Genomic DNA, 17,483 nt, shown 5'->3' with positions numbered 1-17,483 from the left:
CCGTCTGGTAGTGGGCCATCCACCGTCAGGAGAAATTTGCTGTGAGGAATAGTGGAGTAGACCCGTGGCCCTCACTGTAGTGCTCCACGTGGAGTCTACCGCAGGGGGTGGAGCGGCGTCCGTTGTCGCGACTTGCCAGAGGATGGAAGAATCACGCAGTATCCGTTGCAGGAGGTGGAGCAGGATCGTGGCCGTCATAGCGGTCTGCCAGGGAATAATGGAGCCGTGCGGAATCCGTCGCAGGAAGTGGAGCAGGATCGTGGTCGTCATAGCAGTCTGCCAGGGAATAATGGAGTCGCGCAGAATCTGCCGCAGGAAGTGGAGCAGGATCGTGGCTGTTGCTGTGTCGCGCCAGGGAGTGCGGACCCATCGGTTGAAGTTCGGTTGGAGTGTCTGGTGGTTAGTTATCCACTTGAGAGGAGCCTGCAGTCCGACCCAAGTAAGAGTCCGGACGAAGACTTTCTTTAGCCGAGGTCGGGGACGAGGCCCGGCTCCCGTAGGGGTCCGGGCAGAGTTTTCCTGCAATCAAAGTCGGGGTGAAGTCCAGCTCCCGTAGGAGTCCGGACGGAGCTTACCAGCGGTCGGAGTTGGTGACAGAGCCCGGTTCCCGTAGGAGTCCGGGCGGAGATTGTCTGCAGTCGGAGTTGGGGATGAGGCCCGGCTCCCGTAGTAGTCTGGGCGGAGTCCGCTTGCAGTCGGAGTTGGGGACGAGGCCCGGCTCCCGTAGGAGTCCGAGCGGAGTTCACCTGCAGTCAAAGTCGGGGCGAAGTCCGGCTCCCGTAGGAGTTCGGACGGAGCTTACCAACGGTCGGAGTTGGTGATGAGGCCCGGCTCCCGTAGGAGTCCGGGCGGAGTCCGCTTGCAGTCGGAGTTGGGGATGGAGTCCGGCTCCCGTAGGAGTCCGGGCGGAGTTTGTCTGCAGCCGAAGTTAGGGACGAGGCCCGGCTCCCGTAGGAGTCTAGACGGAGTCCGCTTGCAGTCAGAGTTGGGGACGAGGCCCGGCTCCCGTAGGAGTCCGGGCGGAGTTCACCTGCAGTCAAAGTCGGGGCGAAGTCTGGCTCCCGTAGGAGTCCGGACGGAGCTTACCAGCGGTCGGAGTTGGTGACGAGGCCCGGCTCCCGTAGGAGTCCGGGCGGAGTCCACTTGCAGTCGGAGTTGGGGACGGAGTCCGGCTCCCGTAGGAGTCCGGGCAGAGTTTGTCTGCAGCCGGAGTCGGGGACGAGACCCGGCTCCCGTAGGAGTCCGGGCGGAGTTCACCTGCAATCAAAGTCGGGGCGAAGTCCGGCTCCCGTAGGAGTCCGGACGGAGCTTACCAGCGGTCGGAGTTGGTGACGAGGCCTGGCTCCCGTAGGAGTCCGGGTGGAGTCCGCTTGTAGTCGGAGTTGGGGACGAAGCCCGGCTCCCGTAGGAGTCCGGGCGGAGTTCACCTGCAATCAAAGTCGGGGCGAAGTCCGGCTCCAGCGGTCGGAGTTGGTGACGAGGCCCGGCTCCCGTAGAAGTCCGGGAGGAGTCCGCTTGCAATCGGAGTTGGGGACGGAGTCTGGCTCCCGTAGAAGTCCGGGCGGAGTTTGTCTGCAACCGGAGTTGGGGACGAGACCCGGGTCCCGTAGGAGTCTGGGCGGAGTTCACCTGCAATCAAAGTCGGGGTGAAGTCAGACTCCCGTAGGAGTCCGGATGGAGCTTACCAGCGGTCGGAGTTGGTGACGAGGCCCAGCTCCCGTAGGAGTCCGGGTGGAGTCCGCTTGTAGTCGGAGTTGGGGACGGAGTCCGGCTCCCGTAGGAGTCCGGGTGGAGTTTGTCTGCAGCCGGAGTCGGGGACGAGACCCGGCTCCCGTAGGAGTTCGGGCGGAGTTCACCTGCAATCAAAGTCGGGATGAAGTCCGACTCCCGTAGGAGTCCGGACGGAGCTTACCAGTGGTCGGAGTTGGTGACGAGACCCGGCTCCCGTAGGAGTCCGAGCGGAGTTCGCTTGCAGTCGGAGTTGGGGATGGAGTCCGGCTCCCGTAGGAGTCCGGGCGGAGTTTGTCTGCAGCCGGAGTCGGGGACAAGACCCGGCTCCCGTAGGAGTCCGAGCGGAGTTCACCTGCAATCAAAGTCGGGGCGAAGTCCGGCTCCCGTAGGAGTCCGGACGGAGCTTACCAGGGTCGGAATTGGTGACGAGGCCCGGCTCCCGTAGGAGTCCGGGCGGAGTCCGCTTGTAGTCGGAGTTGGGGACGAGGCCCGGCTGCCGTAGGAATCCGGGCGGAGTTCACCTGCAATCAAAGTCGGGGCGAAGTCTGGCTCCAGCAGTCGGAGTTGGTGATGAGGCTCGGCTCCCGTAGGAGTCCGGGCGGAGTCCGCTTGCAGTCAGAGTTGGGGACGGAGTCCGGGTGGAGTTTGTCTGCAGCCGGAGTCGGGGACGAGACCCGGCTCCCGTGGGAGTCCAGGCGGAGTTCACCTGCAATCAAAGTCGGGGTGAAGTCCGGCTCCCATAGGAGTCCGGACGGAGCTTACCAGCGGTCGGAGTTGGTGACGAGGCCCGGCTCCCGTAGAAGTTCGAGCGGAGTCCGCTTGCTGTCGGAGTTGGGGACGAAGTCCGGCTCCCGTAGGAGTCCGGGCGGAGTTTGTCTGCAGCCGGAGTCGGGGACGAGACCCGGCTCCCGTAGGAGTCCGGGCGGAGTTCACCTGCAATCAAAGTCGGGGCGAAGTCCGGCTCCCATAGGAGTCCGGACGTAGCTTACCAGCGGTCGGAGTTGGTGACGAGGCCCGGCTCTCGTAGGAGTCCGGGCGGAGTCCGCTTGCAGTCGGAGTTGGGGACGGAGTCCGGCTCCCGTAGGAGTCCGGGCGGAGTTTGTCTGCAGCCGGAGTCGGGGACGAGACCCGGCTCCCGTAGGAGTCTGGGCGGAGTTCACCTGCAATCAAAGTAGTGGCGAAGTCCGGCTCCCGTAGGAGTCCGGACGGAGCTTACCAGCGGTCGGAGTTGGTGACGAGGCCCGGCTCCCGTAGGAGTCCGGGCGGAGTCCGCTTGCTGTCGGAGTTGGGGACGAGCCCGGGAGGGTCAATCCTGTTGAGAACTTCGGCTGAGTGTATTTTATACCCAACAACCCCTTTCTTCATTTTCTCTTTGGTCTAATTTTTCAACGAACAAAGAGTCTTCAGATTGATTATTCTTTGTAGAGACCATGAAGCAATGTCTAGCAAATTATTGATTTTCACATATTTTTTTAACTCTATTTCTTGTTGAAAATCAGATCAATAAATGATATGTTGATACTATCGCTCTAAAAGCATTGAGTCCTGATCATCCAAGTATGGCATTGTAAGTCGAAAGAACTCAGACGATCGTGAATGTCAAGAGAATAGTACTTTATTGTGGATCTGTTCTCACGGTTTGTGGAAGAGTAATTTTTTCTTCCACGGTAACTGCATCTCCAATAAAACTGACTAATGGCATTAAAACTCTTCTAAGTCGGTCAGTAGGTAGTTGCATTCAGAAGAAAGTCGAGTAAAAGAGAACGTCAGTAGAACTTCTATTATCGATTAAAATTTTTTTTACATCGTAATTTGCTATCATCACCGAGACGACGATAGCATCATCATGGAGAGTGTATTCTCTGAACATCATCTTCTGAAAAAGAGATTATATTGTTAAGTCATCATTTTTTTGTCAACTCTTCTTTGAAAGTTGCCTCCCAATCCTTCGATCGTCCAGAAATCATGTTGATCACTCCCGTCATTGGTCGATTGTTGATCATTTTCTCAGCCTATGGCTGAGGCTATTGGTTGGTGGAAGGTTAAGATGGGCAATCTCGTCAGAATCTCCCGACGTAGCTACATCAGATCATGGTCTGTATTTCATCCCTGAGCTGAATACATTATTCGGTATCGTGACCATAATCATAATGAAATCGATAATATTTTTTTTTGTCGTGACTCTTCGGTGATGCTTTCATCTGTGGGGGATGTTGAAGATACTACTCTTTTCGATCTCCATTAAGATGTACACACGAAGAGCAGAAAGAGGAGTGTAGGAGTCATATCTACTGTCATAATTATTTGACATTAGACTCCATCGATGGGGTGAAGCTCCTTTATTGATTATTGACCGACTTGATGTGATCAGAGCTTTATTTTTTTTTTGTTTCTTGTTCTGACCTTTTCTTCTATCTGGTGTCGGTCAGAAGCATCTTCGTCTGTACGAAGATACTTATATGCACGATCCAAAAGTTCAGTATAGGTTCGAGAAAGAGTTTTATCTAGAGAGTAGCTAAATCTAGATTCCTTCAGATCTCTCTTCATGGCTGAGATGGCCATATCTTCATTCAGATCCCTGACCTCAAGTGTGGTCATGTTAAAGTGAACCACGAAGTCTCTCAATATCTCTATCTCGCCTGTCCAATCAAGTTAGAAATTTTTATATTTGAGGTTACGCTATTTTAGTTAAGTGTTATGAAATGTGAGTGGCTTTTTTTCTTTTAATTCAACCGTACCAAGATCTCCGACAACGGCGCCAAAATTTGATGCGTAGTCGTTGATAGCACCAAAAATAACTCTACTCACTACGTAGGTAGGATGAGTCGAGATCGTATCCTCAGAGATCTTGGGCTAAATTGAGATTACAAAATAAAAGAAAGAAGCATTGTTTTGATTTAGAAAATAAATTATCTTAAAATTGATGTAATTAGAAAATAAAAAGCTCGGGAGTTTTGAATTAATTTTGCACTAGTAGAGTTGTATCTCTTTTCTTTTAATTAAATAGATACGATTAATCTTAGAAAAAATATCTATCTTTCCTCGGCATGTTCCGTACCCGTAGATCACGGTGCGTCTCCGAAAAGTATTAGGTAAACAACTCTTCTTTCCTCGGCACGTCCCGTACACGTAGATCACGGCGCGTCTCCAGAAAGTAAAAGTTGTTCCTAATATTAATCTAACGAGAAAGCATAAATAAAAGCATATGAAAGAGAGCAAATAAATAACTCATGATGATTTAACTAAAAAGCATAATCTTTATTACATATAAAGAAATATAAGAAAGTTTAGAACAATAAACCATCTCTGTGTCGTTACAAAATTTCTTCTCCACTCTCGAGACTGCTAGCCTAGCTGCTCATGAAGTAGTCCCTTTCTATCCCTCTATGCAAGGCTCTAGAAGAATTTCTGGGCTCCCCCTCCAATGGAAGTATAAAAGTCTTTTTATAGATGTTAGGAGGGAGGAATTTTACATGATTTTTCAATGTGGGATTAAAAAAAATGCTAAAGACTAAAAGATGGATGGATGAGATGAAAAAATCATAAATAAATAAAGAAAATATAAATCTTTTCTATCAAAATATTTCTAAATATTAATTTTTTTTCTTTAATAAGCATCTGTTCGTCCGCCAGCAAAAACTCCCCGCGAACCTGCCTGTTGCGCGTCCGCTCGCAATGCCGCACCTGTGCCCGCGCTCGCGCCCACGCCGCATCCGCCCCGCATCCGCCCCGCATCCGCGCGCCCAGGAACGGTGAACATTCTTTTTGTATTCCAAAAAGAAACTTTTGTTTCTTCACAATGACGTCTATATCCTTTTGGATTCCTTGCATAGTATCTTCATTTTCTATAATACCGTATGCATCCTTCTTTTATTTTAATTCTATTTTAAATCCAAATTTTTTCAAACTTAAGTCTTTTTGATCTATGAATCAGACTCTTTGTATCGGCGATCATCTTTCCTGTAAAACATAAAAAGAAGCATCAAATTCTTAATAAATAAAATAAATTAAATATAATTTTCTGCTTTAAATGACTTAAATTAAGTGTTTATCACACCCTCCCAACTTGAATTTTGCTCGTCCTCAAGTAAAATAGATATATCAGAATTGTGTACCGACTCAGTCTTGAATCAAAAATTAGGTTAGGCATCCCAAAAGATAGATGATATCTGGTCAGACCATTAAAGAGATCTTTCATTGGATTATCAATTTGACCCAATTAGTGGCTGAGCATTAACTAAAAAATTTCAAGAGCTTTTCTTTCACCAACTCTCCACTTTACTCTTCAAATCCTCTAACTTAATGGGAGAGAGGTTTATTATCTTCTTGCAATTTAGTCCCCTTATTATTCACTTTTTTTTTTTAACATTGCCTACCTTTTTACGCGAACCACAACACTTATTTAGGCGAAAGGGCTCGGTTACTCGGTAAGAAACCAATATTTTTTTTTTTTATAACATTGCCTACCTTTTTATGCGAACCACAATGCTTACTTAGGCAAAAGGGCCTGGTTACTCAGTAAGAAACCAATATTTTTTTTTAAGTAAATTTTAAGGAGAATTTTTGCATACCTCGACCTTTCCACCCAATCTCTCATGAAATAGATTCTTTATTGAGATCAGTAAGAAGAGGATTGTAGAATCACTCCTAAAATTTGGTCTAGTCTAAACCCTACCATTCATTGGATTTTCTTAATAATTTATTCCTCAGTATCTCTAAAATTATCTTGACCATTAATCATTCATTGTTTAGGATGCCTAATTGACTCTTAATCAAAATAAAATTTAGATATACAAAATTAATTATTCCTAACCATACTCGAGGATTTGATTAATTTCTTCCCCCCCCCCCACCAACTTAATCTACATTGTCCTCAATGGAGCAAAGAAAATAAAAGGAGAGAGTGCACCAGGGATAATTTTGCTTCGGAAGTTTGAAGATAGCTTCATTGATTAATAGGCTCTTGTTCTAAATTTCTGCAGCTGCGGTAAAGTTAAAAAAAATATGAAATCGTTGGGTTACCTCCCAACAAGCGCTCAATTTTACGTCTTCAGCCAGACTGAATTGAGTATTATGGCGGTATTGGATCCACTAAATCAACAGATTCAATTAATTCTCCATCACTAATTCCATCTATGTAAGGTTTCAATCGCTGATCGTTCACTTTAAAAGTGTTCCCCCATTTAGGATTTTTGAGTTCTATAGCTCTATGAGGAAATGCCTGAGTTACAATGAAAGGTCCGTCCCAACGTGAGCGAAGTTTTTCGGGAAACAGACGTAACCTAGAATTGAAGAGCCAAACTTTTTGATTGGGCTCGAACATTTTTCGTGCAATGAATTTATCGTGGTATGCTTTAGTTTGAGCCTTATAAATTTTGACACTCTCATACGCTTCATTGCGTAGCTCTTCAAGTTCATTTAATTGGAGTCTCCTATTGGAACCTGCATTTTTCATATCAAAGTTAAATTATCGTATGGTCCAAAATGCACGATTTTTCAATTCCACCGGTAGATGACAAGCTTTTCCGAATACAAGTCGATAAGGAGACATCCTATGGGTGTTTTAAAAGCAGTACGGTAAGCCCATAATGCATCGTCTAAGCGAAGAGACCAATCCTTTCTATCGGGTCTAACCGTCTTTTCTAGGATATGTTTAATCTCCCTATTTGATACCTCTACCTGACCATTAGTTTGGGGGTGATATGGTGTGGCCACTTTGTGTAAAATATTATATTTTTTCATAGGTGCTCCAAAATATTTATTCGTAAAATGAGTCCCCTCATCACTAATGATCACCCTTGGGAAGCCAAATCGACTAATGATGTTTCGTTGGATAAAACTAGTTACAATTTTGTTATCATTAGTCCGTGTAGCTATTGCCTCCACCCATTTTGATACGTAATCAACTGCCACCAGAATATATTCGAATCCAAATGAGGCTGGAAAAGGTCCCATGAAATCAATCCCCCAAACATCGAAGATTTCTACTACTAAAATGGAGGTCAGCGGCATCATATCCTTCTTGGATCAATTTTCTGTTTGCTGACATCGCAGACAACTTCGATCAAATTCATGTGCATCCTTGAAAAGCGTTGGCCAATAAAATCCTCTCTGCAGTACTTTTGCTACAGTTTTTCTTCCACTAAAATATCCCCCACATGCCGAAGAATGGCAAAAAGTGAGAATGCTTTGGAATTCACTCTCGGGGACACAACGGCGAATAACTTGGTCAGGACAGTATTTGAATAGTTCAGGTTCTTCTCAGAAATAATGTTTAATTTGCAAGAAAAATCGATCCTTTTCTTGTTTTGTCCAGTGAGAAGGTACTTGTCCTGTTGACAAGTAATTGACAATATGGACAAACCATGGAGGACGGCTAGAGGAGATTGCAAAAAGTTGTTCGTTAAAAAATTTTTCTTTGACCTCATCTATGCCTATCGTGTGTTCAACTAAGATCCTGGAGATGTGATCAGCTACCACATTCTCAGAACCCTTCTTATCTCGGATTTTCAGATCAAATTCTTGTAAAAGAAGGATCCATCTGATCAAACGTGGTTTAGTATCTTTCTTTAAGAGGAGATGTTTCAGAGCCGCATGATCAGAGTAAACTAGAACCTTAGACCCTAACAGATATGAGCGAAATTTTTCAAGGGCGAACACTACTGCTAGTAGCTCTTTTTCTGTTGTAGTGTAGTTTAATTGGATATCAGAAAGAGTCTTGCTAGCATAGTAGATCACATGTGGCTCCTTATTGATTTTTTGACCTAAGACGGCACCAATTGCAAAGTCAGAGGCATCACACATAATCTCAAATGGAATGGACCAGTCAGGGGGTTTTATTATAGGTGCTGTTGTCAGGGCTGTTCGTAATGTGTTGAACGCTTTCAAACAGTCTTCATCAAAGATAAATGGTGTATCCTTGGCCAACAGATTGCACAAGGGTCTTGAAATCTTGCTAAAGTCTTTGATGAAGCGTCTATAAAATCCGACATGACCTAAGAAGGATCGTATTTGTCAGACCGAAGTAGGGGGTGGTAGTTTTGAAATGACCTCAACTTTGACTTTATCTACCTCGATCCCTCTTTCAGAAATAATATGTCCTAATACAATTCCTTTCCGCACCATGAAATGGCTCTTTTCCCAACTTAGGACAAGATTTGTCTCCATACACCGTTTAAGAACTTTGGAAAGATTATGGAGACAATCCTCAAAGGTGGTTCCAAACACAGAAAAATCATCCATAAAAATTTCAAGACATTTGTCCACCATATCCGAAAAAATGGCCAGTATGCACTGTTGAAATGTAGTGGGTGCATTGCAAAGCCCGAATGGCATACACCGAAAAGCGAAGGTGCCATAGGGGCAGGTGAAGGTAGTCTTTTCTTGATCATCAAAAAATACAGGTACTTGATTGTACCCTGAATAACCATCAAGAAAATAGAAGAAACTTTGTCCGGCTAACCATTCTAAGATTTGATCGATGAAGGGCAACGAAAAATGGTCCTTCCTAGTAACGGCATTTAGTTTTCTATAATCTATGCATACTCGCCATCCAGATGATATGATATGCGAGTGGGAAGTAGTTCACCTTCTTCGTTCTCAACCACAGTAATATCTGATTTCTTAGGTACTACTTGAGTGGGGCTGACCCATTTACTATCGGATATGGGGTAGATGATTCCAGCATCTAACCACTTTACCACCTCTTTCTTTACTACTTCACGCATGTTTGGGTTCAATCTCCTTTGCATATCTCGATGGGGTTTGGCATGTTCCTCAAAATGAATATGGTGCATGCAAATGGAGGGGTCAATTCTTTTTAAATCGGCAATGGACCAACCGATAGCCTCTTTGTGTTCCTTCAGAATACCAACCAATTGTGCTTCCTGATTAGGGGTCAAGTCTGATGCAATGATTGCCGGGAGGGTGTCATTGAGTCCTAGAAATACATACTTGAGCGTAGCAGGAAGGGGTTTCAATTCTAACGTAGGTGGTGATTCTAAAGATAGAACTATTGGTGTACTGGCTAATGTGGGCAATGGCTCATACTTGATTGTCCATGGAGGAGTGGTTTTATCGTGTGGTGTATCCAACAAGATGTTAACTTCTTTCATATATTCCTCAAAGTCATACACTCCAAAGTGAGCCAAGCAAGTATCTAAGGGGTCTGGTGCTAGAATTGTGGGTGTTGCATCTTCTATAATATCTTCTAGTATATCTACTTCGAAGCAACTATCCATTGATGGTCCTTGGGAAGCACCAAACACATTCAGTCTCAGTTTCTTATTCCCAAATGATACGTCCATGACTCCTGTCCTACAATTAATGTATGCATTTGCCGTAGCTAGGAAGGGTCATCCTAAGATAATGAAAATTTGTCTAGGGTTGCCACTTAGTTCCATGTTGAGAACCAGAAAATCAACTGGAAAGTAAAATTCATCTACCTTAACCAAGACATCCTTAAGCATTCCACGTGGTTCCTTAATTGATCTGTCGGCTAATTGCAGTGTGACTGATGTGGGTTTTAATTCTCCAAATCCAAAAAGTTCATACACCGAACTAGGTAAAAGATTTACACTTGCCCCTAAATCCAGAAGAGCTTTTTCAATGTGATAATCTCCTATAACACAGGAAATGATGGGAGCTCCTAGGTCCTTAGGCTTTGGAGGAGTGGCATGCTGGAAGACAGAACTATCCTGTTCAGTGAGACGTACTTTCTTTGGGATTTGTGATCTAGATTTACGTTTTTGGATGCACAAATCCTTCAAAAATTTGGCATAAGCAGGGACCTGTTTGATTGCGTCTAGAAGGGGAAGATTAATTTGGACTTGCTTAAACAATTTCAATATCTCATCAAGTTTTCCTCCCTTCTTATCTGTAGGAATAGGGGCTTTCAGGGCATCCAAAAATGGAGCTTTAGATAAGTAAGATGATTCCGGTGCAGTTGGTTCATTCTCTATTTTTAGGTCCTCCTTGTTCTTGGGTGATTTGGCTTTGGTTAGAGGTTTAGGGACGATCTCATTGGTTTTACTGGTGTGTTCAATGACCTTTCCACTTCTCAAAGTCATGATTGATTTGGCATGTTCAGAAAAAACTTCTGGGGTATTAGAACTCTCAATCACAAATTGTCCTCTTAGGTTGCTCTCGGATTGGCTAGGTAATTTTTCTCCTTCCCTCCTACTGAATGCAGTCGCTAGTTGACCTATTTGGATCTCTAGCTTAGCAATGGATTGTGTGTGGGAGTTAAGGGTCTGAGTGTTGACTTCTAATCATTCTAATACTTTCAGAACTTTTTTCTCAAAAGCTGAGCTGTGACCAGTAGTAGATAGTTGAGGAGCATTTTAAAATTGATGGTATGGTACATGCCTATATGTTGGGTCCTGATATTGAGGTCGAGGTGCGGCAGGGCCAACCACTGGTTGTGGTTTCCAAGAAAAATTTGGATGGTTTCTCCAGTCGGGGTTATAAGTACTCGAATATGGATCATTTCCTGGTCTGCGAGCTTGTTGGACTTGAGCTTGCTGAACCTGCTCGTGCACAAACTCAAAAAATTGAGGTGCGGCTGGGCATTCACTAACAAAATGGTTCGGACTTGCACACAATGCACAAACTTCTTGGATTGGGTTAGGTGGAATCGGGGGTTGTCCAGTATTTAGAAGACGATCTAATTTTTGGGACAATTCATCTACCTTATGATGGATATCTATGGTATTTCCTACTTCATATATTCCACCTCTCTTTGGGTTTAACATGGGTTTATCTCTAATAGAGGCAGACATATGATGTAATGAATTTTCACTTAAAATTTTAAACAGTTGCCATGCCTCATCCTCATTTTTCAACATGAATATCCCACCGCATGATGCATCGACCATTTGTCGATGTCTTTCAGATAGTTCATCATAAAAATATTGGATTAACTGTCACTTGGGTACAGCATGGTGGGGATATTTTCTAATAAGATCCTTTAATCTCTCTCATGTTTCATGAAATATTTCTCCATCTAATTGGGAAAAACTAGTTATGGCTTTCCTTATTTGATTAGTTTTTCCTATGGAAAAATATTTCTTGAGAAACTCTCCTTGCAGCTGGTCCCAGGTTGATATAGTCATGGAATCCAAAGTATGTAGCCAGTATTTGGCTTTGTCCTTAAGTGAGAAAGGGAATAATTTTAACCTAAGAGCATTATCGGAGAAGTTGTGAATTTTGACAATTGAGCATATCTCAAGAAATTCTTCAAGATGTTTATAAGGGTCCTCATTACTAAGTCCATAAAATGAAGGTAACATTTGGATTATACTGGACTTAATTTCATATTGAGTGGCCTCCACAAGGGGCACTTGAATACAAGGAGAGTAGGTATATGTGGAAGGAGTAAAGTACTCTTTCAATTGCTTAGGTGGATCATTCTCCTGATTTCGGTCCATATTTTTACGTCTGTTGGCTCTAAAGGTTCTTTCTATTTCTGGAACAAAAGGTTGGATTTCTGATCGTAACGATCTACGGCCAAGCATACACCTTACAATTATACTTTTAGAGCAAACACAGAAAATTTTAGTTTTTATATATATTTTTATAATAAAGTGAGAAAAGAATGAAGAAAATCTAAAGAGAAGAACCTAAGAATCTTAAATCTATAAAAAGGGAGAAATTAGTTAATGTTTGATGTTAATTGCAATCAACTTAAACAAGCATAGACTCTCTATCCTAAGGTCAACTTAGATCTAGACAACTTCTAACTTCTAAGACCGCCTTTGAGCACTCCAAGCTCAAGACTGACTAACTGACTCGGCCAGGTAAGCGTAAGATGTGGGAGGTTCCCTGCTCGTTGCTTTCCTTAGACACTAACTGAGTTGGCCAGGTCAGTCAACGGAACCAATTGAAAACCGCTTTCTTTAACCACTTGCCTTAGATACCGAGCAATTAACCAATCCATACTCGGTTCAACTCTAGAGCTTTCTTATCCTATTGAGCTCGAAATTTCTAGGGCTGACATCTAGTTGATTTTAGATTAAGGTCTAGGTTATGCAAATGCAAGGGAGTGATTTGTGGGCCAAGGAAGGGTGATCAAATCTCCACCTTATCTTAGTTAATGGGTTGCGCCCTTAAAGTTAATTATGGAGATGAGATGCAAAGAAACAAGGTGTCCAATCAAGTTAGAAATTTTTATATTTGAGGTTACGCTATTTTAGTTAAGTGTTATGAAATGTCAGTGATTTATTTTTTAATTCAACCGTACCAAGATCCCTGGCAACGGTGCCAAAATTTGATGCGTAGTCGTTGATAGCACCAAAAATAACTCTACTCACTATGTAGGTAGGATGAGTCGAGATCGTATCCTCAGGAATCTTGGGCTATGTTGAGATTACAAAATAAAAAAAAGAAGCGTTGTTTTGATTTAGAAAATAAATTATCTTAAAATTGATGTAATTAGAAAATAAAGAGCTCGGAAGTTTTGAATTAATTTTGCACTAGTAGAGTTGTATCTCTTTTCTTTTAATTAAATAGATGCGATTGATCTTAGGAAAAATATCTATCTTTTCTCGGCACGTCCCGTACCCGTAGATCACGGCGCGTCTTCGGAAAGTAAAAGTTGTTCCTAATATTAATCTAACAAGAAAGCATAAATAAAAGCATATGAAAGAGAGCAAATAAAGAACTCATGATGATTTAAATAAAAAGTATAATCTTTATTGCATATAAAGAAATACAAGAAAGTTTAGAACAATAAACCATCTCTGTGTCGTTACAAAAATTTTTCTCCACTCCCGAGACTGCTAGCCTAGCTGCTCATGAAGTAGTCCCTTTCTATCCCTCTATGCAAGGCTCTAGAAGAATTTCTGGGCTCCCTCTCCAATGGGAGTACAAAAGTCTTTTTATAGGTGTTAGGAGGGAGGAATTTTACATGATTTTTCGATGTGGGACTAAAAAAAATGCTAAAGACTAAAAGATGGATGGATGAGATGGAAAGATCACAAATAAATAAAGAAAATATAAATTTTTTCTCTCAAAATATTTTTAAATATTAATTTTTTTCTTTTAATAAGCATCTGTTCGTCCGCCAGTAAAAACTCTCTGTGAACCCACCTGTCGCGCGCCCGCTCGCGATGCCGCACCTGTGCCCGCGCTCGTGCCCACACCGCATCCGCGCTCACCCGCGCACCCACGCGCTCACGCGCGCGCCCAGGAACGGTGAACATTCTTTTTGTATTCCAAAAAAAAACTTTTGTTTCTTCACAATGACGTCTATATCCTTTTAGATTCCTTGCATAGTATCTTCATTTTCTATAATACCGTATGCATCCTTCTTTTATTTTAATTATATTTTAAGTCCAAATTTCTTCAAACTTGAGTCTTTTTGATCTATGAATCGGACTCTTTGTATCGGCGATCATCTTTCCTGTAAAACATAAAAAGGGGTCTGGTAGAGAGACCGTCAAAGGGCCTCCAATTGGCTGTCGTGGTCATCGGACGGTGTAAATACCTCCTCCGACTCCGCAACCATGAAATAGAGGTTTTTTTAAAAAACTTCTTGTTTCAGTGGCTTTTTTAAAAAAGCCCAACAACAGTGAAGCCAACATTGCATTTGCCAGCTTCACTGTTTTTGAGCTTTTTTAAAAGATGATAGAAATACTAAAGCCGGCAAACTGATTGCCGACTTCACTATTTTAAATTTTTTTAAAAAAATTCTTATAAAATGAACCTGGTAAACCAGTGCCAGCTTCACTGTTCTTCTTTCTTTTTAAAATAGAGCTGGTGCCCTGTTCCGCCGCTGCGACTCCGTCCACACCACTTCCACCGTCCAATAGCCACAACAGCCACCCGGAGACCCCTGACAGCTCCTCATCCAGTCCTCTCATCTTTGGCGACATCCCCTCCTCTCTCTCTTTCTTGCTTGTTGCGGCAACCATGTTGGGTAGACCAGACCTCTAAGGCTTTCATGCCCCTCCGATAGCCATGAAGGGCCACCGCCACCCTCCGACAGTCTCTTCCTCTCCTCCTCTCACTCTCTCTTTTCATCTATATCCCTCTCTTTCTTCCCCATCACCGGCATATGCCATTTTCGCTGTCAGAACCATTCCGATTCTCTGTCGATATGGTTTGGCACGCTCCGAATCAGCCGATTCGAGATGGTTCTGAAAACCATGACAATATCTGTTCCAATAAGAATCATTAATTGAAAATCAGCCATCCAAAATCTTCATCATAATTAAATAAAATATCTAATTAATTAAATTAATATCTAATTAATTAATTAATTATCTAATTAAAATTAATTAATATATTAAAATAAAAAAACTTTTAGCGATGGCTCTACCACCATTGCCGTCGCCGCCGCTATACTCACCAAAAGAATGGGTATGCGGGTGCAGGGACACCGGCAGCACAGGAACGGTGGTGTGGGGATGGGGATGGCGATCTGATGCAGGGATGATGGATCCGACAGGGGGAGAGTGGATCCGGCGGGGGGGCGACGAATTCAACAGAGGGGTGATGAATCCGACACAGGGGGTGATAGATCCGATAAGGGAATGACAGATCCGATAAGGGAACGACGTCACAGGCACGGAAAGAGCAAATCCGATAGGGAACAATGGTGCAGGGACTCCAACGGCGTAGGGACGGCAAAGGGGGAGGTGGCGGCACGTGGACGGGGGGCGTGAACTGGGAAACCGGGAGAGGATGGGGCAGCCAAGCCAAGAGAGGGGTGGGGGAAAACGAAGACGGGGACACTAAAAATGGCGGGGAAGCCAAAAATTGAGGGGCTGGGGGGGGGGAGGGGGGATCGATGGCAGGGAAGTTTAGGGGTATTAGCCGTCGCTAATACCTCCTATCACTAATACTATTGCATTTAAAGAAAATTAAAATTCAGTGTTATTAGTAACGGCTTTATGCTATTGCTAATACCATCTTTCCATCATTAGTAAGCTTATTGGCTAAATAAAAAAATAAAATTACTAGTTATTAGCAACGCCTATAAGAGCCGCTAAAATCAAAAAATCCATCGTTAATTTTTTTTTTTTTACGACGACTTCTCTTTTGATCGTCATTTGTGGTCAGTAAAAATAGTTATTAGCAATCATAATATTATCGTCGCTAATGGTCGTCGTTAAAGATCTATTTTTTTATAGTGTTAATATAAATGTTAGAGTTCTCAGAAATATAAACAATGTGTGAAGATTCTTTTCACAAAATTAAGGTATAATCGTATACTTTTTCATTGAAAAAATACAAGGGTTTGTGCTGCATTTTCTACCATACGATCATAACTAATGCGGCATGTTATATATTTAAGTTTTTATTTAAAAATAATAATAAATGAAAGAAGGGGGAGTGCATAAAAACCATCACCATATGCAAATAAATACGTATGATACATCAAACAAAATTTTCTAAACGAAAACGTTGAGCATGTTCTCGTGATCATATGGAACAATAAAAGAATGAACACATGTAGTCCATAGTCATCCTTTAGCACAGTATATGACACCTGTGCTTCTATATTTGAAAGTAAGCGTCGACGGCCAAATACATGATCCAACAATACATCGCAGCGATACAAGGGCAGGCAGCACCGATGTCGGTACATAGCATGTATGCCGTGGGGAAGATGAAGATGAGCACCTCGATATTCCACGTTGGCGACGAGAGCGTGCAAGCTCAAGCAAAAGGGAATGGCGAGATTGGAGGGGTGGCAGAAGAACCCTAATCTTTGATATTTCGAGCTCATCATGGGTGGCAGCAAGATGAGCGCTGGGAGCGACGGAAAGGTGGCATGGACCAGATGCCCTCTACGGCCACTGCATCGATCACTCTAGGTATTCCCCTTCTCCTCGCACTCCAAACACTAAACACATTTATGTACCCTGGTTGTTTTCACATTTAATTAGCAAGCTAAAGGGAAAGCAAATTGAAACAAAGGGAACATTTTGGATCTTGTTCTTTGTTTCTTCACACTTTGCTGCATTACCTGTACCAATAGGGAATAGACCCCACGTCCACCGCCAACCTCTTCTCAGAAGCAGTGTGCATCGGCGAGAAGATCATCAACGGCGATGAGTGTTTCATCCTGAAGCTAGAAGCGAATCCTGCAACCCTGAGGGCACGGAGCTCCGCCACCTTCGAAATCATCCACCACACCATCTGGGGCTACTTCAGCCGGCGCATAGGCCTCCTCATCCACCTTGAGGACTCCCACCTCCTCTGCGTGAAGTCCGGTCGCTGCGGGGAGAGCATCTTCTGGGAGACCGGCATGGAGTCGGTGACCAAGGACTATTGCTACATCAACGCCATCAACATCGTCCATGCTGGCGAGACTCACGTCACGCCGTTCCGCTATGCATGGGTTGCGCTCACTGAACCACAAGAGAAAGATGGTGGAGATTGGAGCATGCAGGAAGTGGACTTCAACACATGGGGATGGGGGCTGTCCACGGAGGTCCTCCTACCGCCGGCAGACTTCAAGAGGGAGGAAGTAGGTAGAGTCCTACCGCCGGCAGACCTCAAGAGGGAGGAAGTAGGTAGGACTCTGTAAGTGAAATGGCAGGGGGTGCACAAAGTTTAAAAAGAGACGAGAAAGATGCCACCAGCATTGAAAATTCATGGGTCACCGTCCGGGACTTTCGGGTCGGAGTTAAAATCCATTACATTTGAGGCACATGTATTCTTTCATCTTGGGCCGGTGATGAGCCTACATAAATTTGATCTGCAAATCAGTGGCCTCATTGGCTGCTTTAAGATTACAATCCCCT

At 43.9% G+C, this 17,483-nt stretch overlaps 1 protein-coding gene and 1 non-coding gene across 2 annotated transcripts; both read left to right on the top strand.

Annotated features, from left to right (window-relative positions):
- The first annotated feature begins 11,665 nt into the window (after positions 1-11,665).
- Positions 11,666-11,771, top strand: LOC140855994 (small nucleolar RNA R71). The gene has a single exon (XR_012139433.1). It is a non-coding gene; the product is annotated as a small nucleolar RNA R71 (small nucleolar RNA).
- A 3,268-nt stretch (positions 11,772-15,039) lies between these two features.
- On the top strand, positions 15,040-17,266 carry LOC105033176 (uncharacterized). The gene is made up of 2 exons (XM_073251150.1): positions 15,040-15,243; positions 16,715-17,266. Exons 1-2 carry the CDS (start codon positions 15,040-15,042, stop codon positions 17,264-17,266), a joined length of 756 nt encoding a protein of 251 aa, XP_073107251.1.
- Positions 17,267-17,483: the final 217 nt, after the last annotated feature.

The sequence above is a fragment of the Elaeis guineensis genome, chromosome 2, assembly GCF_000442705.2.
Source record: "Elaeis guineensis isolate ETL-2024a chromosome 2, EG11, whole genome shotgun sequence".
NCBI lineage: Eukaryota > Viridiplantae > Streptophyta > Magnoliopsida > Arecales > Arecaceae > Elaeis > Elaeis guineensis.
Note: the sequence above shows the minus strand (reverse complement) of the source record. Positions and strands in the feature narration are given on the sequence as shown.

Excerpts from the sequence above, each read along its gene's own strand:
- LOC105033176 (XM_073251150.1), top strand. The coding sequence starts at position 15,040 with ATGGCTCTACCACCATTGCCGTCGCCGCCGCTATACTCACCAAAAGAA. Across the intron at positions 15,244-16,714 it reads TGATGAATCCGACACAGGGG|GGAATAGACCCCACGTCCAC; the intron begins GTGATAGATCCG and ends CTGTACCAATAG.